This window comes from Setaria viridis, chromosome 1 (genome assembly GCF_005286985.2).
Source record: "Setaria viridis chromosome 1, Setaria_viridis_v4.0, whole genome shotgun sequence".
Taxonomy (NCBI): domain Eukaryota; kingdom Viridiplantae; phylum Streptophyta; class Magnoliopsida; order Poales; family Poaceae; genus Setaria; species Setaria viridis.
Window position 1 is genome coordinate 39,544,398 of NC_048263.2, and position 23,311 is coordinate 39,567,708.

At 49.4% G+C, this 23,311-nt stretch overlaps 3 protein-coding genes and 1 non-coding gene across 6 annotated transcripts; 3 read left to right on the plus strand and 1 right to left on the minus strand.

The window, feature by feature from the left end:
* The first annotated feature begins 339 nt into the window (after positions 1–339).
* On the plus strand, positions 340–4,442 carry LOC117841012 (probable E3 ubiquitin-protein ligase XBOS32). Of its 2 annotated transcripts, none has more exons than XM_034721580.2 (11): positions 340–834; positions 1,024–1,414; positions 1,506–1,565; positions 1,659–1,730; positions 1,806–1,981; positions 2,059–2,219; positions 2,629–2,687; positions 2,774–2,820; positions 2,918–3,058; positions 3,353–3,444; positions 3,704–4,442. In XM_034721580.2, the coding sequence occupies exons 2-11, from the start codon at positions 1,220–1,222 to the stop codon at positions 4,189–4,191; spliced, it is 1,491 nt and encodes a 496-aa protein (XP_034577471.1). In that variant the 5' UTR covers positions 340–834; positions 1,024–1,219; the 3' UTR covers positions 4,192–4,442. The 2 variants fall into 2 exon arrangements, with proteins under 2 accessions (XP_034577471.1, XP_034577479.1); XM_034721588.2 differs by having other exon boundaries at positions 1,034–1,414.
* Positions 4,443–9,621: 5,179 nt separating this feature from the next.
* LOC117840486 (transcription factor IBH1-like 1) lies at positions 9,622–11,334 on the plus strand. 2 transcript variants are annotated; one of them, XM_034721029.2, is made up of 2 exons: positions 9,622–10,611; positions 10,721–11,334. In XM_034721029.2, exons 1-2 carry the CDS (start codon positions 10,062–10,064, stop codon positions 10,783–10,785), a joined length of 615 nt encoding a protein of 204 aa, XP_034576920.1. In that variant the 5' UTR covers positions 9,622–10,061; the 3' UTR covers positions 10,786–11,334. The 2 variants fall into 2 exon arrangements, with proteins under 2 accessions (XP_034576920.1, XP_034576990.1); XM_034721099.2 differs by having other exon boundaries at positions 9,643–10,611; positions 10,793–11,334.
* A 7,248-nt stretch (positions 11,335–18,582) lies between these two features.
* Positions 18,583–20,707, plus strand: LOC117841045 (UDP-glucuronate 4-epimerase 1). The gene has a single exon (XM_034721617.2). It carries the CDS (start codon positions 19,158–19,160, stop codon positions 20,475–20,477), a length of 1,320 nt encoding a protein of 439 aa, XP_034577508.1. The 5' UTR covers positions 18,583–19,157; the 3' UTR covers positions 20,478–20,707.
* Positions 20,708–22,813: 2,106 nt separating this feature from the next.
* On the minus strand, positions 22,814–22,886 carry TRNAE-CUC (transfer RNA glutamic acid (anticodon CUC)). The gene has a single exon. It is a non-coding gene; the product is annotated as a tRNA-Glu (tRNA).
* Positions 22,887–23,311: the final 425 nt, after the last annotated feature.

Consider the following 23,311-nt stretch of genomic DNA (forward strand, 5'->3'; position numbering starts at 1 on the left):
TGACAAAAAAAAGAAAGAAAAACACCACATCGTTGGTCGGGCCACAAATTTTGAAGAAGATCGAAAGCCGAAAATAGTTTGATGCAAACATTTTTCCTACGAAATAGAAAAAACCAAGTTTCTCTGAAATGCACAATATTCCAAAGGGCACACGGAGAATGATAACATGAAGAAAGTGGACCGGTGCGTGCTGAATGCTTAAATCCATCTGGAAAAGAGAAAAGAAGCCCTAAATAAGAATTAGCTAAAACGAACACAAGAAAGGAACGACTGGAAAGTAATTTTCACGTTGAAAAATCTAAAAACCTCGCATCGCGTCCTTGCATCAGCCATTGTCTTTGTCTCCCCACCTTGCCTTGGCACCACTTCGTCCTCCTAGTGATAATCATCGCTTTCGCCTCCTCTTAATTCCAACAGCTACTACTCGTGTTCTGGAAAACAAAAGTGGGGGAAGCAACAAGAAACAGACTTGGAGCGGCACACCAGTAATACGGACCGGGGTGACCTGGGGCGTGGAGATTTTTGGCCGCTACCTGCATCGCCGTCCCAATCAAGATCATTATTTCTTTTCTCCTCCCTTGTCCCTGCCCAAATCGCAGGGCTGCGTTCTTGCCAATCGCCTCTGGCTTTGCCCCAAGATTCGCCGCCCAGCGCCCTCGCGTGGGCGCTGAGGAGGATTCGAGGCGGTCGCCGCTTGTCTCGTGAATCCTCGCCGGCCGCTGCTCTCTTTATTTCTTGCGGCGATTCGGCCTGATTTAGAGGAGAGAATTGTTCGTCCTCAGCCCCGTTCTGCTCGGTTGGGATTGGGACCGTTGATTCCGGACAGTTCCGAAGGTGCGTTCTTGTGATCTCCCCTCAACAGCACTTAGCCTTCAACTAATCAACTCTGATTTCTTGGTCTATGTGAAAAGTCTACGTTTCGTTTCAATTATTATTTGGAAGAGTTATTGCTATTTGGCAGCATTATGCCGGACTTTCTAGGTCAATTTGTTGCGTTCCTTGATTAATTTTGGGTTTTCGCAGAAAAAATTAGGTCTTTCTTGCCGTTAGCTTGAGATCATCCGCATCCGCTCGCCGCAATTGGGCCTCTCAACCTGTCTCGTAATCGTCCTGGAAGCCTCGTAGAAGATTGAGAAATTTAGGAGGCATCTGATACGAGGTCTTCCCGTGTGCGCTCAAGAAAGGGTGCTGTGCCGTGAAGGCCTCGTCTTGGGCATCCATGGGGTTCCTCAGCCTTGTGGGCAACTCCTTTGGGTGCTCTGCTTCCGGTGAGCGGCTTGTCTCAGCTGCCCGCGACGGCGACCTGCAGGAGGCGCGTGCGCTCCTTGAGTACAACCCTCGTCTTGCCCGGTACTCCACATTCGGCGGCCGCAACTCACCGCTGCACTATGCTGCTGCACAAGGCCACCATGAGGTAATGCCGTTTGTCTTCTAAAGAAGCATCAGCATTTGAGTTGATGGGCATACCATTTGCATTCAAATCTGTTTGCTCTTTGGATGTTCAGATTGTCTCTCTATTGCTTGAATCCGGAGTTGAGATCAACCTTAGGAATTACAGGGGCCAGGTAAACACAATGCCTGTGTTGGGTGTGTGAGATAGCTAACATACATGGGTCAATGTGTTATATCTAAGTGTATGCTCTGCTAATTGTATATAGACTGCTTTGATGCAAGCATGTCAATATGGCCACTGGGAGGTTGTTCAAACACTGATACTCTTCAATGCAAATGTGAGCTTTTTCCCTCTTCACTCAACATTGCAGTTTCTCGGACATATTGTTCTGACACTGCAAAATGGCTTACAGGTTCACAGGACAGATTATCTCAATGGTGGAACTGCTCTCCATTTTGCTGCACTGCATGGTCATGCCCGATGCCTTCGTCTTGTGCTTGCAGATTATGTTCCAAGCATACCGAATTTCTGCACCCTCACAAATCATAGATCATCTGAAGAAGATTCAGCTGCTGATTTTGATCATGAGTATGTTCGGCAACTAGCATGTTTTCTCTAGTTTATTTTAGCGGAAAAATCATGCAATGGTATGTGTTTGTTATCAGGGCTTTGGTCAAGATGGTAAATCAGAAGGCGGATGGAGGCTTAACCCCACTTCATATGGCTGCATTAAATGGGCATGTAGAGTGTGTGCAATTGTTACTGGACTTAGGAGCATCTGTTTCCGAGGTCACTATTGAGGATGGAACGACTATTGACTTAATAGGTATTTTGCTACCATTCCATTTTAACTGCTTTTCAACTGTTAATTGTTACTTGGCCATTTACCACCTTTACCTTTTTGTTTGCATGCTCTTGTTTTAAGCGCTTAACCTATTGGTGGGAACGTATATGTTGCTTTGTCTAAGAAATGGTTCCAATCATTGTCTTGTATGTGTATTTTGTACATATGCTCATGGCATGGCATGATAGGACATTTCCTTTAGCGACTTGAAAAACCTTACCAATTTGCGCCTGTTCTTATCTGCAAATCCGCGTCATTCAGCTTTGTATTTTATTGTTCACTTGTTCTCACATATTAAGATATGCTACTTTGCTAAGTGAACAATTTGTCTGTTATATCGTCATTTAGTTCATTACACTGTTTAAAAGGTACTTTGGCTTCAATGTGGCAGGAGCTGGTAGCACCCCACTTCACTATGCTGCTTGTGGTGGAAATGCTGTCTGTTGTCAAGTATGTTCTGCTGGTCCAAAATTTGTTCAAAAGATTGGCTGAATTTCTTTAATTATATACTAATAACAGGGATTTGTTCATTGCAGCTCCTTATTGCTCGAGGAGCTTGCATTACTGCACAAAATGCTAGTGGGTATGATTTCGAAGTTCTGCTGCATGGCAAAATAGCTTTCAGTGTTTCTGTTAGCACTATGAATTGTCTAAAATCCATGCTCGTTTCTGTTATGCAGATGGACCCCGTTAATGGTTGCTCGTTCCTGGCAAAGAAATTCAATTGAAGAAATTTTAAGTAAAGAACCAGAGAGCCGGATACGCACCCTTCCATCTCCTTATCTCTGTCTTCCACTTATGAGTATCATGAACATTGCCAGGTGATCATGCCCCTAATTTATTTATGCTTCTTTCAAAAATTTAGTTATGCTTCTGTTAGTTCCATGCTCAGCACATGTTAAATACTAAATAACTATGCATTGCTTCTTATTGGTTGTCATGTGGTGTTATTTATTAGTATACTTCTTAATTCCCTAATTATGAGCGGTTGCATTGTTATTGTTTTCCTTAACCATGCAGTACAAATTCCAACACTAGTCAGCTTATCATATTGGACTGTTTTTCATTTTTTGTATTGTAAATATCTGATGGCTTTATGGTAATTCAATTTATAGGGAGTGTGGATGGAGGTACCTAAACCAGTCACCTGTTTGTATTGACCCCTGTGCTGTCTGTTTAGAAGGGAGCTGTTCTGTTGCTGCAGAAGGTATGCTGCCAAATATGCATGTGTTTTACTGGCCACTGTAATTGATGCTTATACTGAATTTGTACTGGGAAAATGTTCTCCGTAAACCTAGCATACTACTACTAGTCTGAGCTTTATATCAAGTGCACATATTAGCTTACACTTTATGCTCTGGTTCACAGCCACTTAGTAACTCAGATTTTCATGATCGAAAACATTATATGTAACTAGACATACTGATTTGTTGCAAATGCTGAACTGGAGCTGTTTCATTTTGTAGGTTGTAAACATGAATTTTGCACAAGGTGTGCTTTATACCTTTGTTCAACCAGCTACACATCAGTGACCCCAGCAGGCGCAATACCATGTCCTCTCTGCCGACACCCAATCATCTCTTTCATCACACTTCCTGGTACGAGCCCAATAAGAGAGCTGCCGAGAAACAGCCTTTCATTGTCATTTTGCACGACATGCCCAGCCGTGAACTCCGATTCTTCTGCTTGGATTGCTGCCCATCTGTACCGGACAGAATTCCAGTGCGGGCGCATGCCACCGATGGGCTCGTCCTCCTTCCGCTCCCTGAGCTGCCAGAGGATACCTGCGATGAAACTCAACCCGGCATTTTGTATGGGTGCCATGGACACAAATCCCTGCCTTATAAGATGCTCGAGGTTCGGATCTAGCTTGCGACGCTCAGCTTCCCAGGGAGAGACTACGAGAAGATCTTGGCCTATAACCTTTAACCCAATTGTTGCTACTGGCAGCTGATAGAGTGGATAGGCACTGCATGTCCCCAGTTTTGTGCCCATCTTGAGGTCTGTTTTTGTGTATTCTTTGGTTGGTTTGGTCTGATTTTTGCGTGCCGTTGTCATATGAACTCGCCGGTCCCAACTCCTTGTTGATATATCAGGAGCAACATGTGATGTAAGTACTACCTTTTCGGTTTGTAAATAACCTTGTGGCGTTGAATATTTCCTGGAAGCAATGAAATGCGGAGGCACCGATTTTTCTTTGCATCACCCCTGAATACCCTTTCGTTTGTACCAACACATGTATCATTGGTGTTCTTCTCAAAAGGGGGAAAACGGATTGTACTATTTCACCGGTGTTTTAGTGGCAGGCACGGAAGAAGGCATGTGTTGTGGCTGTTACGGCTTACAACCGTGCATGTCGTCCTGTGTGTGTATGCGCTTTTGGTGGTTCCGATAACTGTCCATGTGCTGCTCCCCACGTCGTACCGTTTGTTTATTGCCGGTCTGCTACGTTTGCTGTCACCAAAGATGCATTCACGGATCTGCTTGTCGCACTGACCACCATGATCTTTTCTGTGAGGTGGCCAAGTACATTGCATCGCCAAGAACTGACCTCGTTTCTGTTGTGATCTACTATACCCATGATTGATTGTCAGGTGCAGCTTATATACTTGCCTTTCAGGATTCTCAGAAGCCGGAATAGAGAGGATAGACGCTGTTCATTGCCCCCCCTACGCTACTGGCCCGCCGGATTGGCACGGGCGGCGTGCTCGGCCGCGGTTGAGCGGCGCGGCCCCCTGGCAGCAGCGTGTCCGATCCGGCGCCTGTCATCTGCGAAACCCGGCTGGGCGATGCGACTTGTGAAGCTGTGAGCAGACACCCCGCGCTAGATGCGGAGCGCACCGGGGGCTGTCGGCGCGCACCGACCGCCGGGGGGCGTTGGGTCCGATCGCTGCTGCCTGCTGGGATCGGGTACTAGGTGGAACGAACGACGACGACACGGAAACAACTTGGGATGAATCGAAAAGCGGGAGGTTTGGCTGACGAAGCACGGAAGCAGGGGCATGGCACATCGATCGGTGTGCCGTGCGATAACGAGCTCCTGGCGCATCCAGAGTTCTGCCCGACCAAAACCACAAGGCCCGACCAAACATATTGCAACGAATCAGGCCGTGAGAACTGAGAGACTTTCCTGCCCACATCATATATACGAGCATATGTAAATGCTCGACTATCTCTGCACGTTAATGTAGAGGACCTTACGCAACTGGTATGGGCATTCGTGTACAGTAGAACTGCTGGACCGAGTTGAACAGTAGTAAACAAAAAACACAGCAAAAGAAACAGAGATTAACATCGCACGTGCTAGTGCTACTTCTACAAAAATGAAAACTACAACAGCTTCATGCCCACAAAAAGCACGCCAATGGGTTTACAGAACAACTACATAAGCACAAATGCTTTTAATTCCCAACATATAATTCGGTGCATTGCTTCATCGATATGCATAGGAGGGGAGAACCATTTATAAACAAGCTAGCTCAGGAGGGATAGACGGGAGAAGAGAAGAGCGGCAAAGTAGGAAGCCGTAGAAGCATGAGAAGGGACAGGAGAGGAGCGTGGCAGCGACAATGGCGCAAGACCTGCAGACGAAGGCCTTGCAAGGTCAAGAAAACAAGGTAGAATGCGTTGTCGCGGGATAAACTTCCACCTTAAAAGTGGAACACATGGTCAGAGTGAAGCCTTGGCACCACCGACAAAAAAATAAAAGAAAAAGCTCAGTGAGGATAGCACCGCAGGGAAGCTAGCTAAAGATTTCACGGTGGAGCCCATGAACCGTGGTAGCGCTCTTCTTGTGGCGCCATCTGGCCCCAGATGGAAGATACAGGCCGAGAAGAATACCCATCCACCATGAACTTGCACAGGCCAGTGTAGTGATAGAGTACTCAAAAGCTAAGGAAGCTGAGATGATATGCTTCCTGTTGTTGGGGACAAAAGCCATGTATAGAAGCTACTTTGTACAAGATGCCTGAACTCCCAAGTTGCAGCTATGATCCGAGACATCACATGAGATGGAAGGGACCCCCTTTTATACTGCGAGGTAGGAGCTAGGAACACGAAAGGCCATGGAAGATGGGGGAGTAAATGGCCGCGAGCGAACTCGGTGCAGGGGATGCAAAGCCGCTTCAATGGCGCCCTCGCTTACTCTTGCGCTTACCTTGCAGAGCTGCAGGCTCTGCCGAGAGGAGTTATTGGCACTGTCCTGCAACGTGATGTTACAGCCACGTAGCGAAAGCTATTGGGCTCTGTTGATATCTGTTCTTGACAAATTGACATGACATTTGTTGCCATGCATTTGGATGGTACAGATCAGGATTATTCTGTGTGCTGCTGTGCTGGGAGTACTATGCTGTGACAATCTTATCCTGGCATATATGATGCTACTCCAAACCTTTTCCTTCGGCAATATTGCTACCATATAGACAGAGTTGTAGAGCCCTAGTGGTAAGCAGTGGCAACACCATCGTTTCTGCATCACATCATGGGCAATGCTTCATGGGACACTTTTTCAGAATTCTGAATACTCTGCATAGGCACAAACCAATGCAGTTCTCGTCTATCACCACACGCATCAAGAGATATGGTGTCAGCTGGTTCACGACTCATTGTCTCGGTACGTCATATTGAAATTGAAAACCGATCGATCGGCTCAGGTACCTGGCAGAAGTTCAGAAAGCCTTCTGGCGGAAGTCTTCGTGCACCCTGTTTGCTGTGATCTGCTTACAGGTCCATCCTTTTTTTTTTCATATTTGCTGTGACATTGGAGATTCCTAACTGAAAATATTTCATTTAACCGGGCGTTGAATTTGCTGTCGGTTCACGTTCACAGATTTTATGGTGCTATGGTGCTGCTGAAAGTCTGAAACACCTCACTCCTGATAAGATTCAGACATTTGCATGAGAAAGTAACCGGCAGATGCAGGGGTTCAGGAAGAGACGACAGGAGTTGATGGCGCCCCTCCCGCTGCAGCTCCTACCACTTTTAGATACCTGATAGCCATTTACTGCGTGCTTGAAACTTGCAAAGCATGGGCGAGCCCACGCGAATTGCCTGTTGCTGTTGGGTGCGTGATCTCGGAAGGTGAAAGAGAGAGGCCAGCGACGCAGACGCTGAAAAAATGCAGCGAAATCTTTCGAAAATGGGCATTGATGATGGGGAGGGAGCAGAGCAGATCAGCAGAGGCCTATGGGCTCTGGCTATCGGCGACGCCGCGGCAAGGCATATGCATTCATGCGCGCAGGCTGGGATGGTGGGATGTGACAAGTGCTCCTCCACTCCGCTCATCCATCCTGGCTGAGGTGAGAGGACAGGGGATGGCTACCTGCTCGCTGTACGACTACGTGCGACGTGCATGTCGCTGTTGCGCGTGTGAGGGCTGATCGAGCAGAGCTCACCGTCGGTCCATCCATCCATCGCCGTGACTTGATCGATCATGCGTGCGCCTGGGCCGGCCGGGTCCCTCCCTGTGCGTGCCCTGTTTAAGCTTCTCGCGTGTTCCAGCCGCAGCCCTGTTCCGGCGGCACGTTTGCTTTTGTCCCGTGCTGGGCTACTACTACCTTCCTAGCGTCGTCGATCGCCGCCGTGTGCATCCGCGCAACCCGCATCGTACGTGACCGACAGTGCGCGCGTGCGTGTTCTGAACTCTCAACTCTTCTTCGATCGCACGAGAAGGCTGGCGGGGGGAAGGGAAACCGGACGGTGCCAGCGCGCACGTCGTGCGTCCGTCCCACGGCCACAGGTGTCGCGCACCAGCAGCGGGCGAGCAGTTGCCACCACCCCCGTTGGCTCGTCGCCGCATGTTCCCCGGATCATGCCGCGCGCCCCGGGCCCCCGTGGCGCACGCGACCCGTCACTTTCGGGCGAAAACGAGGTAGATAGCTAGAGAGCAAGCAAGCGGAGGCGAGGGCCGCCGCATCAGCAGCAATTCAGCATGCGTCCGCGCAGGCGCACGAGCTCCTGCTGCAGCAGGGAGGGGGTCCGCGGCAGGAACACGGCACATGCACCCCGCCGGATCCGGCAGAAGCTTCCGAGCGCCCTCGCCCTCGCATCGCACCCGCGTTCCCCTGCGCTACGGCGCCTTCGCTTGGGGTTGGGTTGGTGGCTAGCGACCCGTCCCGCTTAAATTGGCTGCTTCATCAGTACGTGCCCCGTGCGTGCACAGTGGCTGTGTACCCTACTAGCTAGGCTCAAAAAGTGATCCATCCCCATCCACCCATCGTTATAATGCCTCTTATTCGATCCTTTTTCCTTGGGCTGCTAGCCACAATTTCCAATTTTCTTTGGCTAGTAGCCGCTAGTATATACCATGTGAAGATACTCTCAGAGAATTGGTCCAAAAGAAAAGGATATTCGGATACAAAAAAGTAATGAGATATATAATATATGGTCGACTAGAATCGACATGCATGGTTTAGTTTTGCTAAGCTTGCAGTTGTTTTACGTAAGAAAGAGTGGAAAGCAATGCATGTGAATGAATAAAAACTGTGTTCGGCGTTCCTAAGAAATGATAACTGAGCTGCAACTGCGTACCGTGGGCATATGTGCAAGCAGCCACATGCGTGCCACCACCAGATGCACTCATAATACGGCGGATAAGCTACCCCGTCCCGCTAATTAAGGGCTATGACTATGACCTAGATGTCTACGAGACATGCTCATCGCCATAGGAGTATTCATTTAGCCCAACTAACCCCTTCATTACCATTCCAAGATATAACCCTGGTTAAAGCTAAAGTCCTATGCAATTGCATGCTTCCATATCTTAAATTTCGAACGAAAAAAAAAAACTATAACTGTACCCACACATTTATGTAACATAGCATCGATCGATATGATGATCATGCAACGATAATTCCCAGAATTTAAAATAAAATGCATTACTATGCTATTGTCAACTCTCAGGGACAGTGTACTGCTGCTGTTCACGTAAGGCTGGAGAGCTAGCTGCTGCTCATACATAACATAACATGGGAGATGCATGGGGCCTCTCTCTAATAATCTTTCAGGGGGACATGGCAAGTACTGGTACTTGCTAACAGCAGCATCGTACGCTGAGTGATATTAGGTATTGTTTGGTTACTAAATCCATCGGACTAAAGCCCAATAAAATAGATAAACAAGATCAAAATACTCATAATCAATGCACAAAATCTGCATCCCATGGGGCAATAATGAGGGGTAGAGGCTGTCCTCCTCGGCCTTTAGTCACCCACCAAGGGACTAGAAGATTAATTCCTTTAGTCCTCCATTTAGTCACTCTGTTTGAAAATTTAGGAACTAGAAAAGATCAAAAGGGAGGAAAGTTCGATGGAACCAAACAGGAGAGGCAGGCAGGGCATGGCAAATTGCTTGGCAGTGTGGACCTGGGCCTGCTTGACCTCTCCCATGTGCCTGCATGTGCACTGTCTCCTCGCCGTTTAGCGGTTAAGGGCCACCGCCTCTCCCCAGCCAGCCAATGGAAGCGCCATATATAGCTAGGATCTCTGATCCTCCCGTTGCCACACACTCACCACTCCTGTGTTGTGTGTGATCATCGAGCTAACAGCCTGCCGCCCTGTGTTGCTTTTGCTTTCCCTTTCTCCCTCATCAACTCACAGCAACAACAAATATCTCCTCTTCCACGAGCTGGAAACACCATCATTACTAGCTAGCTCGATCCTTGATCGTCTTTGATTAACCGGTAAATTAGCAGCCGGATTTATTTTCTGAACTGTTGTGGTTGCATTGTTCTTGCTGTTCCATTGCCGGCCATTTGATTGGTTGTCATCACCGACGACGATCTGCCGGTGTGTCTTGCTTGCATCTCTAGCTCCGTTAATAGTTCCATGTCTTCGCCTGGTAGCGTGGGCATGCCGGGGTCCAAGAAATTCAGGCAGGCGATCCTCAAGAACCTTCTCCTAGGGCTCAGGAAGGGCGGTGCCGCGTCCAGGGGCATGGGCTTCCACGAGAGGAGGAGCGCCATCAGGCGCGCCGCCGACGCCGCCCTCGCCACCGCCAGGGGCGCCGCGCCGCGCTGGAGCCGGTCCCTTGCGGCGGAGCTCTCGCCGCAGGGCCGCCTTCCTCCTGCCACGAGCGCGCCTTCGTCGTCCGAATGCAAGCTGCCGAGCAAGATGTCCTGCGCCAAGAGGATCCCGAGGAGGAGGCTCCGGGCGAGGCCGAAGAGCAGAGCCACGGCGAAGCAGGCGGCCGGCGCTCTCGCGAGGGTCATGGTGAGGAAGAGGGCCCGGGCGCTGAGAGAGATCGTGCCCGGAGGGAGAGGGATGGACGAGTGCACGTTGCTGGGTGAAACCCTAGACTACGCCGTGTCCCTCAAAGCTCAGGTCGAGGCGATGCAGCTCCTGTTGAGAACTCTTCAGGCCCCCAAGAACCCTAGTTGTAAGTCTCCTCCTCCTCCTTTATTTTCTGATCTCTTTCTTATATTAAGTGCTCGGAATTTGGATGCATGGTGGTTGAGGAGGGTCTTCTAAGTTCCTGGTGGTTTCAGCGACCATTTTTCAGGCGGTGTTGGGAAGGCATCTAATACAGACTTGGATTCTCGTGGTCTTTTAATTTGCAGTGCTGAAGCATCAGTGAGAGATCAGAGATGGGAACTACATACTGAAATGTGATCAAGATCGTTCATTCACGGGTAAAACTTCTTGTAAGACGATGTAGAGTTTTTCCCCCTTCCTCCTCTTCCTTTTCGCTGCTTCAGTAGGCACTGAGATCATGAGGCATAATGAAGGATCATGTGTATGCATATGTACAGTACCAGTGAGCTACTCTGCATGTATATACGGTTACTCTCTAAAGAAGCAATGCAAGCTAAGCAAGCCGTGCATAAATCCATGCACAGCTATGTAACCCTTCTCCCTATCTGTATTAGGAAGCAAGTTTTGTAGATTTTGCGCCGTATTCAGGCGATATGTACGTATCTATCATCCGGGATGCTGTGTATGTGTGGCATGTGCATCCTATTGTTTGTTCTGTTGCAAGAGGAAATGTCCAACGCCAAAGAATACATTTGGTTGTATCCACATGGGCAATACTAAAGTGTACTCCAAATTTTCGCAAGGTTCGAATGCATGTTGCCCCGTACAATCCTGATTCTTGATTGTACGAATTTATCGATTCGTAATGGTACTCAGTAGAACACACAATTTAAACCTGCACCGGTAAATTTCTGGTGTTCAAATAAACTACCAGTGGTATCTTTTCAAAAAAAAATTTACCAGTGGTATTATGTTACTTAGATAGCTTATTGTTGTATGCGCTGCACATAGAGGTGGTAATTGGAGGGTCAAAACAACATCTACTCGATGGGGACGGTTGCCGGTAGATCTAGCGGGTTGAGAAGCGTGTGAGAGCGAGGCTTAAGAGATTTTGTGAAGCATCAGAGGAATGCATGCACGCTTCTACAGCAGGACCGACAGGGAAGAAAAACATCACGATGACAAGAGGGAACGGTTCACATGCATGTTGACCTTAATGAACATGGCTTTACGGTTGCAAGGACTGTCGCCACATGCATGCACGATAGATCACCATCATCATCACGAGTTAACCAACTCAATCTGTGCAAGCAATCAACGGATTAGATTGGTTGGTCGGTTGGTTGGTCTTGCAGTACTGACTACTAACTAGATAAGTAGCTAGCATATCATGTGTCGTCACACTATGCATGGATTTATGGTCAGTTTAGTCGCTCGTGGTGGCCAATAATCCAAATTGATCACTAGCGGAGCGGCCGCTATAGCCTGCTACTGGTAGCAATAGCACAGTTGCTGGCCAAGCCTACTCCAAGGAGATCAGAAACCAGCACGGGCACATTGTACTCTCATGGTGCGGATTTTAAAACTTTAGGTACGGTCCTTGTGGCAGCTTCTGTGTTGGTTGCGCCAATTTAAAGAGGGCCAGAAAGGAAAAATGTATACTTTGCCTCTGCTACCTCCATGTTTCGGTCTGCAGCATGGCAAATAAAGAACGACAACATTCACGTCAACAGGACCGAAACTGAAGTGTCAAACTAACTTAGCAGAAATGCATGCATGCGTGCAAGGATGCAGAAAAGGTGAACCGAGAACGGCAACAGTGAGAAGACTGGAAACATTGGACGGAATGATATGCAATGCACACGTGTCGGCAAAGACGGCCGTGCTGTTACTTTATTCAAGCACTAGCTTTATCAGTAGCGGTTACTGGTTCAAGCACTTTATATGCTGACCATATTACTGCTAAGTTACCCAGAGCTGTTCTCTTTTGCCAAAGATAAGAACATCAGCCTGAAGAAAGCTATTGCCATGACAGAACTGCACTCAATTTTCCATCTACCACTCTCAGCAGAGGCCTATGAACAATACTTACAGTTACAAGACAACATCAATTCTATTCAGCAATCAGCAGCACACGACTCATGGTCATATATTTGGGGATCTGGTCTGTTTAGCTCTAGAAAGGCTTACCAAAGAATGAAGGGTCACTCTGACATACATCCAGCGTATAAATGGCTATGGAACAGTTGTTGCCAAACAAAGCATAAGGTTTTCTTTTGGAGGACAGACTCAGCACTAGGGACATTCTCCAAAGAAAAAATATGGTTCTGCAAAGCTATGACCGTGTCCTCTGCTCTAACAACTCCCGTGAATCTGTCCTACATCTATTCTTATGGTGCTCATTTGCAAAATTGTGTTGGGGGATTGCTGGCTTACAAATTTCAGATGACTTATCGCTTGTCGGGCTATGATAATCTGCTCTTTCTCCGAAACCAAATTAATCAGGCCTTCTTTATGGAGATAATTATATTGATGATCTGGAGTATATGGACATCTAGCAACAGCACCATCTTTGAAAATTAAACGCCATCCACACAATGCTGCAGAGACATTTTTATGAGAGAATTTGCCATGGTTATCCATAGAGTAAAGAAGAACTACAATCCTAGTATAGGCAATTGGCTATCCATGTTGTAATCTCCTCCCCCCTCCCACACTCGTACATTTCCTTAACTGTTTTCTTTCTTTATTAATATATAAGGCTTGTCCCTCCCTGTTCCTTTAAAAATATTACTCCCTCCGTTCCAAATTGTAAGTCATTTCAAGAATTTTGGAGAGTCAAAGCATCTCAAGTTTGACCAAATTTATATGATAATATAATAATATTTATGATGTCAACTAAGTATCATTAGATTATTTATCAATTATATTTTTATAGTATATCTATTTAATGTCATAAATCTTTATATTTTTCTCTATAATTTTGATCAAACTTGAGATGCTTTGACTCTTCGAGATTCTTAGAATGACTTACAATTTGAAATGGATGGAGTACTGGTCAGCTGGGCGAGCAGCGCACGCCTACTCTTCGCACACACGCATGCCCTATTTTCCTGGCGTCGCGTCTCTACGGTCGGAAGAGCCCATGCATTTCGCCTTTGGAAGGCCCACTCAGCGTAAAGCTTCAACTAGGCCTCGTCTCAAGAAAAGAAAATTAGGCCCGCTTCGATTAAGTGGTGGACAGAGGGCCCGCTCCACCCAACATGGGCCTGCGCGCGGGTGGGCATGGAATGAACGGCCCAGAGTCGTGGCCCGTGTACCAGACGAGACCAGCAGCGAAGCCAGCCGGAGCAGTGGGAGCACCATGCCGCGGCACGCAGGACGGCTGCCGGCGTCGAGCATTGTTGTCGTGCGATGTGCGAGGATGAAAGATACAGGGAGATTCAAGAGCTACCTGAGGTTGACCAAAAACCTTATGGAGACCCATCGCATGTGTACTCCTCCTAGATGCTTCCGGATCCGCCGGGGAAGGCACGTCGTCCTCCATTGCCTACGCACGCGCGCAGACCCAGCTGCTACAACGCCGTGCTCTTCAGACTTTCGAGTCTTCACAGTCCTCAGAGTCCAGACGCGGTTCGAGTCGCGGGTTCCCCCGATTTCGTGGCCGCACCACACGTCATGCACGTGGAAACTGTGGCGGACGCGCCCGTCCCTGGTGTGCACACACTCGAACCCCATGCCGTCAGCGCGCGACGCGAGAGACATTGCACAGCAGGTGTCGTCCCAGCGACAACAATTCTGCGCCCCGTACGCACGGTACGGCACGAGTCAACAACACCGGCAGCCCAGGAACGCAACCGCTACGTGCCGTGGCCATGTGTTCGCGCGCCGTCGCCACCAGCTGCCACATGCGCGCACCGGCCGTGCACGCAAGCTGACAACGATCGCCTCAGCCTCTTCTCAGGCGCCCGCGCGCGCAGTTTCCTGCGGACTGGAGGACGGTGGGTACGCAGGCATGTGCTTGCACCTGAAGCTAATAAAGCTACAGGTAAAAAGGCTTCGAGAACTAACGAAGGCTCATCACCAAATCGAAGTCGACGAAGTGGGAGAAAAACATGACAAGGATCAGAGGAAATTGTTACCGTGTTACGCTTACGCCACCCGGTCTTTGATGTCGCTGTTAGACTGAGCTTCTGTGCAAACTGTCTGTATAGCGACAAGGATTTTGCCGCGTGGAAAGAAAAAAGTCGTCTTTGCAACGACAAGGATTTATCGCCAGTGTCCCTGTCACTGCCAAGAGAAAGAAGAGAGAAGCAGCTAGGTCCCACGTGTAACGGTGCCGTACCTTCGTTGCCGTTCTTGTACGCCATCCGAGTTAGTAACCGTCAACCTACCCATCTCCGAAAACCGGATCGATCTCGATGTCCTGATCTCGATGTCATGTTTGTTCCGGCCGTTAGCTTTCGCTGTCAAAGCTTTCCTCCAGCTTCGTCGTAGGGAAACGGCCTGGCAACACGAATTCAGATGCTTACCAAAATCTGTGTAACCACACATGCGCCCAAACATAGCCAGACTATTCTAGTAGTACAGCTAGTAGAAAATTAAAGGCAGCTTCAAGCTTGTTGGCCCAAAGAAAGTGAAGCTTGCTTTGCTTGAAGCTCAAGCACAAGTATTACTAATCGTGGTGTCAGTACTCAGTAGGTGCGGTGCTGTGACTGCTTGTACTGCCTAACCATCACCATATTAATACTGAAAAGTGATTCGAAATGCAAATGGAAACGAATCGGACAAACTCCAGATGCTCGCACCCGGTTAGCTCGATCAGTGAAAAGTCACCAGATGCGCTTCTCTTTCTGCCATAACTTCAGGCCTAATTTGGAAAACTCCAATCCCTCTGGGATCCTGAACTTTTCACCGGGTTCGTAATCCATAGAGATATAATTTTAATTATCATCTTAGTTCTTAGTGCGGTTTTTTCCATCCTTGAGTTTTGCTCCCCTTTACTTTCAAAAGGTGCCTCAGGGACGTGCATGGGCGTCACTTGCTGCAATTCAATTGGAATGGATATATTCAAGTGTTTTTTTTCTTTTGAAAAAAAAATGTCGTTCTCCCTAAGGCCTCCCTCGCTCCTTCATTTTGAACGCTTGATATATTCATTCTTTTTTTAATCTGAATTACCAAATGCAACTGCTATGATTCTATCTTTACATTATTAGCAAAAATAAGAAAACAAAAATCGCATGGATGTATGTAATGAAATTTCCTCTGTCTTACTCCCTCCATTTCAAAATGTAGATCGTTTTGATTTTTTTCTTAAATATATAGGTTTTGCTATGTATATAGATATAACTCTATATCTAGGTGCATAGCAAAATCTATGCATCTAAAAAAGCTAAAACGACCTACATTTTGGAACGGAGGGAGTATATTATTTTCATGTACATTCTTCTTCTATACACATTATATTATTCACCGTCGCGCTACAAATCGAAAATACATACGAGAATAAAATCAACAAGGTGCTTAAAAATAGCATGGCCCACCTAAACTTAGAATAGTCCCATGCCGTGCCACCGTTCGACCTGCAAATTTGCCATTGCCGGGCAGCGATCACATGCAGAGAGCAGAACGTGGTTGCTGGTAGCAATAGCAGGTTGTCCAAGTTGGTATCTGTTTCTGGACAAGCACATCCCTACGAGATTCATGTCTTGGGGATCATGCCAGGCAGGCTTTGACCACCCTAAATCCGGAAGCTAGCCAAGCCCGTGTCCCCCATTTCCACCACGGACCATCACGGCATGTTGATTAGGTTGTTGGTGTGGTGATGACTGATGATTGACGCTGGTTAATCTAGTGCTCGGCGCGCACCAGCATGGAGCAGGCAGGTCACTGGGCGTCGGGGCACACGGGTCACATGGGCACTGCCCACCTGTAGGTGCTTGCTATGCAACCGCAGGCAGCAGCGGTCGATGGCAAGTGAGCTGCCGCCACTTGAGACGAGACCGGCCTGGAACGGACTGCGGCAGGAAAGGTCAAAAAGCGCACATGAAGCCACCCCCCCACTCGGAACTGGATTGCGTTGCATCGGGATGCTTTGTTTCCAAGCGCAGGATGCAGTGCAGGTACCCCACCCAAAGCGCCAGAGCCAATGCCAATGCCGGCCTCTTCCTCCGGCCTCCACAGTCCAGTCCTCCACCGACCCCGCGCCAGCAGACGCTATTGGCGGTAGTGCCGCGCCCATGGGGAGCTGCAGGCTGCGCCGCTGCAGCAGTTGATGACGGAGGGAGAAAGATGCATGCCGGCGGCGTCGGGTGCCAACAGTGAACTGGGCGGCGGCTCCGTTTTTGGGCTGTAGAGGCCGGCCGCGTCGCGATCCGGCATCGCGGGCAGGTTTCCCAGAGGAGTGTGTGCTCGCGGGCGCGCGGCAGGGGTTTTTGGGATGCGCAAAAGGGGTAAAAGAAAGGAAGATGATGCAGAGATGAGAGATCTGTGGTGATCGAGACGCCGCGAGACGCGTATGCGGAGGGCTAACCAGTTGATTTCTGGACGATCCGTCCACCAATGGGAACAGCAGGCGGGAGAAGGAAGGGATCGGTGATTCGCGTAGAGATGAATGTTCAGCGCTCACGCGTCACGCTTCACACGAGCAGATAAGGCTGGAGCCAGTATCTTACTAACAGCTTGCCCGTAAGCTGCGTCTATTTAGTAATTTAATTAAGTTCAGTATATATAAAACATCAACATTTCCACTTGGAACGAATAACGTCTCCACACGTGGACGTGGGAATCAATGAAGGTGCTCTTATCGCATATAGAACTTTTTTATTTCGCTACGATAATTGAAAATGGTGAATGCATATAACTAATGAACCCTTTTTTATATAAATTCTCACTTTTCACAAGCGGACAATGCAGGATACATTGTTAGCTAAGATGGTGCGCCTCCTCCTTTTCGAGTCCTTCTCCTCCATTCGTACTAACGGGGGGTGATCCCCTAGCCTCCACTGTTCATCTAATCATGTGTTCAACTCAACATCACATTGATATTTACAGTTCAAGTTTATACACTAACACAAAATAGATTCTCGCAGGTTTATAGTTGGAAGAACGACGATGTTACTCGTCAGGTAAACTTATACACCGATGGTGGTAAGAAATTTAGGAAACCAATTTATTCGAAAATACCTAAGATGAGGGGAAAAACAACTAAAATCACTTAAGCTACTCCTTTTTTTTGCGCACTTGCTATTGGATGATTAAATAAAAATAACAAAATGTTTTAAATTGAAGAATCCCTTTTCTTCTACTTCTCTCTAAAATGCCACTTACACATAATATCCCATTGTAGTTCAATACTCCATGATATACACTTATCTTAAAAGAGACCCTCAGGCTTAGAGCGACGGACGAGAACAGCACAACGTTAGCCAAACGAAGCATATTCGGATAAGGAGCCGTGCTAGTGACATCATACATTAGTTGAAAGAGGTTGAAGGAGCCAGAATAGATGTGCCTTACGCTGTTATGCAGCCTAACATAACTATTACTAGTGAGATCATGTCCTAGATTGACGCTGCTAGTTTCTATGCTAGGCTAAGAGATCTGGAAAGAATGTTATCATGCGCAGCCTAGGTGCGTGCCAACTAATGGGAAAAAATTTAGATATTAGCTATGTGCCAACATGTTAGAAATACAATATTTGTTATAGACTTGCAATGTCGGGATGAATTAAGAATATCGATAGGTTCACATGTCACTAGCACAGGAAACCAAGACGAGCCAAAAGAAAAAACCAAAATCATTCACAGTAGATTCGCATATAAACTGCCCTTTTCAAATCCAAAATCATTCACAGTAGATAAATTTGCTCCTTCAGCTCCGGATCGATAACCTGCACTTGGAAAATGACAAATCGATGATTTCCCCCACGCGCAGTCTCACCAATGAATGACAGACAAAACACACTCACATTCACGCGCAAAAACGTTCATAAATGCGATGAGCCTTGAAAACAAAAATAGCGCGTCCGTCCCAACCATCTCACCTCCAGCGCAGGCCGAGCCCAAAAATAGGCCCTCCCCAGCGGCTAGCGCACCCCGAACCGAACGCTCCGTTTCCCAATCCCGTGCCGCCCGTGCCCCATCTTCCCGCTGCGGCCACCCTCACACCGCCGCCGGCAGCGGCGCCATCCTCCGGTGCCCGCCACCGCGTTCACGCGCTCCCGTGGCTGTCGGCCCCGCTCCTCTATTTATATCCCCGCCCCGCCCACCTCCACGCTTTCCTTAGGCAGGCGCGCGCATCCGGCCCCTGCCCTTCTCCCCCTTTGCTCTCCTCTCCTCTCCTCCCCGAATAAAATTTCCTGCCCCCGGGCTCACCCTCCCGAGGAAACCTACCCAATCCGTTCGTCCGGCGGCCGATCCGTCTGTACGTCCAGGGAGAGGAAGGAATAATCAGTCAGTCAGTCAATCAATCGGAGGAGAGCAGGAATCCAGCGCGAGCGCGGTGCGGGTTGATCCCTTGCGTCTCCGGCCCTGCCGCGCGGCGGCGTCTTTGCTGTGCTTGCGTCGCGGAGGAAGAATCTGTGAGTAGGAGGAGGAGGAGGGGCTCTTGGATTGGCATCTTCCTCGTTGGGGTTGCGCTGCGCCGCACGGCAAGACGGCGGCCTTGAAGATGCGGGTGCTGGAGGACGACCTCTTCCCCTCCACCCCCGGGAAGGTCAAGATCGAGAGGGCGGGCACCATGAACCGGCAGCTGCACCGCTGCTTCGCGTCCACCAGCACCATGTTCCTGTGGGCGCTGTTCCTCGTCGCCATGACCGCGTCCTACCTCAGCTTCCAGTCCTTCGTCGACACCTCCTCCAAGTACTTCGCCGCCTCCTGGGGCGGCCTCCACTGGGAGCGGCAGATCCGCGCGTCCGCCGCGCCGAGGAGGCCGCCGGGGTCCGCGGCCGGGGCGGGGATGTCGGTGCTGGTGACGGGCGCGGCTGGCTTCGTCGGCACGCACTGCTCGCTCGCGCTCCGCAAGCGCGGCGACGGCGTCGTCGGCATCGACAACTTCAACGCCTACTACGACCCCTCGCTCAAGAAGGCCCGCAAGGCGCTGCTCTCCTCGCACGGGGTGTTCGTCGTCGAGGGCGACATCAACGACGGCCGCCTCCTGGCCAAGCTCTTCGACGTCGTGCCCTTCACGCACGTGCTCCACCTCGCCGCGCAGGCCGGCGTGCGCTACGCCATGGAGAACCCGGCGTCGTACGTGCACTCCAACATCGCCGGCCTCGTCACGCTCCTCGAGGCCTGCAAGGACGCCGACCCGCAGCCGGCCATCGTCTGGGCGTCGTCGTCCTCCGTCTACGGCCTCAACGACAAGGTCCCCTTCTCGGAGCGCGACCGCACCGACCAGCCGGCGTCGCTCTACGCCGCCACCAAGAAGGCGGGGGAGGAGATCACCCACACGTACAACCACATCTACGGCCTCTCCATCACCGGCCTCCGCTTCTTCACCGTGTACGGGCCCTGGGGTCGGCCGGACATGGCCTACTTCTCCTTCACCCGCAACATCCTGCAGGGGAAGCCCATCACGGTGTACCGCGGCAAGGACCACGTCGATCTGGCCCGCGACTTCACCTACATCGACGACATCGTCAAGGGCTGCCTCGGCTCCCTGGACACGGCCGGCAAGAGCACGGGCACCGGCGGCAAGAAGCGCGGGCCGGCGCCCTACAGGATCTTCAACCTCGGCAACACCTCGCCCGTGACGGTGCCCAACCTGGTGTCCATCCTGGAAAAGCACCTCCGTGTGAAGGCGAAGAAGAACGTGGTCGAGATGCCCGGCAATGGCGACGTGCCCTTCACCCACGCCAACATCTCCCTCGCGAGGGAGCAGCTCGGGTACAAGCCGACCACCAACCTCGACGTCGGCCTGAAGAAGTTCGTCAAGTGGTACCTGTCCTACTACGGCTACACCAGGGGATCCAAGAACTTTCGACAATAGTCCGTGCTAATCCTTGGTCGTCTGATTCTTTCTTCTTGATTTTTTTTCCCTCTTTGGCCCGGCCGCGGCCACCACTCCCGGATCAAACATTGACATTCTTATCTGGATTTTTTGGTGGAAAATATGTTTTAGGGTGTTCCTTGATCAGAGAAAAATACTGGGGGAAAATTCTTTTCTTGGTGAGGAGAGGGAGGAAGAAGAAAGCAATGGAGAGCAGCCTTTTCTTTTTCTTTCTTCATCTCCCCTTGTGTAAATTGGTGGTTCTCCATGAAACTTTTCCCCCTCCATCGTCAGAATTCCAATGTAATATCAAATCCTTGCCGATCCGATGCGCTGGCACCAAGCTTGATTGGCAAATGCTGGTAGTTGCCTCAGATTGATCTCCGGTTCAAATTCAAATTCACGCTGTTCGTCTTGCCGTTCTGAGTACCCGCCGGAGAAGAAGGCGGGGGAGGGGAGACGAAATCGGCGGGCCGGTCGTGGCAGTCCTGTAAATAGCCCTCGGAATCGTGGGCCTTCTCTTGGGTCGATAAGATAAGCTGCGGGCGTGGGGTGGCCGGGTGGGGGCGGGGAGGGCTCCTCGAGGCGCGCGAAGTGGTCACCAGCTGGCTCCCGCCTTGCTCGGTCCCTTGCACTGGCCGTGGGCCCTGTTGGCGCTTTATTGCCTCGTGGGACCACATGGCTGTGGGTCTGGGTGGAGATGGGCCTGGTGACGCAAGTGGTCGGTGGGGTCTCGCCCATGTATAGACCACATGGGTGGGCCAGTGGACGCGTTGGCATTCGTCTGTCTGAGCTGTCCATGAACAGCCATTCTTTTCTGTGTGTTTCTTCTTCGCCCCGGACGAGCTTCATTTCTTTACTGCCAGGGATGACTGATGAGAATGTGTTTTGTTCGTAGTCTAGGAATCTAGTACTCGGGTTGAAAATTGAAACAGGCCATTTTGTTTAAAATTACAGCATTCGGAAATTCAATTTGAAAACTCAGCGTATCAGATCCATTGAAATACTTGGTGTCACGTTGCACAGTGCGATGATAAGTCAATGTGATCTGCGGTATGTCAGATAAAAATGTGAAACGAATATCGTTGTTGGTGAAGCCTGAATCTGCGAGGGGGCAACGGCCCGTTTCGTTTCGTTTCCGCTTAGCGGTTTATTAGTGAAAATAAACGTGAATTCCGTTAAATATTTTGTTTATTTTTAATTTATGTGATAAGCTATTTTAGAGGTTTGAACTAAGAGAAGTGAGAAAATCTTAGATTATAACAGATAAGCATATTATAATCGACTGGTCCGGCACTCCGGCTCCGGCCGGCGCGTCGGTTTCTGGAAACAAAGCCCCGTGAGTTTTCGTGGAACTCGATCCGTACTTGACTGCCCCCATGGTCCATGCGCCCGTCTTCGATGCACGAGTCGAGAACCAATTGGGCGGTGGCCGCCGCATCTGGAGTCACGCAGGCAGGGGCGCGTGTCCTGCCTGACGTGGGGCGCCGAGACCACAAGGCCGAATCTGGCAACCACTTTTGTTTTGTTTTTCTTACGAAATTTGCTGAATGTTACACCAGTTTTGCTGGACTAGAATACACATTACAAAATCTCACACTGCAAAATGTTGCTTAACAAATGGATTGCAAATGCTTCCCGCAACGGGTTGAGGTGTGGATGAGTACATCCATTCTTTTTGCAGCAGGTGCCTCGGGCCCATGCCGAATTTCAAAAGATATTATCAGTACACTTTTCACACTGCTTTCTTGGGTTCTATAACACAGCTAGCCGCCATGATTTCTTCATTCGCTCAGTTGGCATTGCATGGTGGTGGTTGGTCCACCTCGCCGCAGCAGTGCGGGTGGGCTCGGCCGCTCGGTGGCCGGCCATCGGCACCCCCAGCAGCAAAGCAGAGCAGCAACAAAAACATGTTTCAGCACAGCACCACCACCGGAAAGCAAATCACGGTAGCAGTATGGTAGATCTGCGCCTTTTGGCACTGCTCTGCGGCCTGCGTTTGGTGTAAGCGTACGTGGTGCTGGATGGAGAACATGCTGTTGCTCGATGCCACAGGCACGTTCCTGTGCCCTGTGGCTTATGCGGTTGGGATCTCTGGGAGATCTTACCTATAGTGGGTTGCATACACTGGACTGGCAATGCAAAAGGATGACCATGCTTTCAGCTCAAGTCCTCGCGATCGCGGCATGCCACTGGTTAAAGTCTCCAGGAGATGGATAATGGATGCTCTGAATTCCTGAACAGCAACGGGCGTCTGAAGGAAGCTGGAAGCTGAAGCTGAAGATTGCAAAAGTGTGCCCAACGGTGATCACATGATGAAAACAAAAACAAAAAAATTCCGTTGCCGGGATTCGAACCCGGGTCTCTCGGGTGAGAGCCGAGTATCCTAACCAGCTAGACTACAACGGATTGTTGAAACAGAAGTGGCTGATAATTTATATATTAGATAAACTATCAAACAAGCAAAGCTCATGCATCTTAAGAAACTTAAACAAATTCTCTATTCTTAAAACATCACCAAGCTGTACTCAGAGAAAGCAACCGATTTAATCTTTGAGGTGGCACGACACTACAATCCTGAACATCGTCTACTAATCATCCGTGTATTTCCGTGAAAAGGTATATAAAACAAAGGTGTGAATCTTCTACGGTCCATCTCAAAGGACCTGCCGTTAATTTTAATGATGCACGCGCATAGTGGTACCACCATGCAGCCTTACCCTCATATTGCATCATTCCTTGTCCCAAGTGGCATGCTCCTTCATGCAAATGTCCTCCACTCCTCCCACGGAGTGAGGACTCCAAGACACACTTGACCTGTTGTCCATTATTCC

Excerpts from the sequence above, each read along its gene's own strand:
- LOC117841012 (XM_034721580.2), top strand. The coding sequence starts at position 1,220 with ATGGGGTTCCTCAGCCTTGTGGGCAACTCCTTTGGGTGCTCTGCTTCC. Across the intron at positions 2,821-2,917 it reads ACTGCACAAAATGCTAGTGG|ATGGACCCCGTTAATGGTTG; the intron begins GTATGATTTCGA and ends TCTGTTATGCAG. Across the intron at positions 3,445-3,703 it reads CTGTTCTGTTGCTGCAGAAG|GTTGTAAACATGAATTTTGC; the intron begins GTATGCTGCCAA and ends TTCATTTTGTAG.
- LOC117840486 (XM_034721029.2), top strand. The coding sequence starts at position 10,062 with ATGTCTTCGCCTGGTAGCGTGGGCATGCCGGGGTCCAAGAAATTCAGG. Across the intron at positions 10,612-10,720 it reads GGCCCCCAAGAACCCTAGTT|CGACCATTTTTCAGGCGGTG; the intron begins GTAAGTCTCCTC and ends TGGTGGTTTCAG.
- LOC117841045 (XM_034721617.2), top strand. The coding sequence starts at position 19,158 with ATGCGGGTGCTGGAGGACGACCTCTTCCCCTCCACCCCCGGGAAGGTC.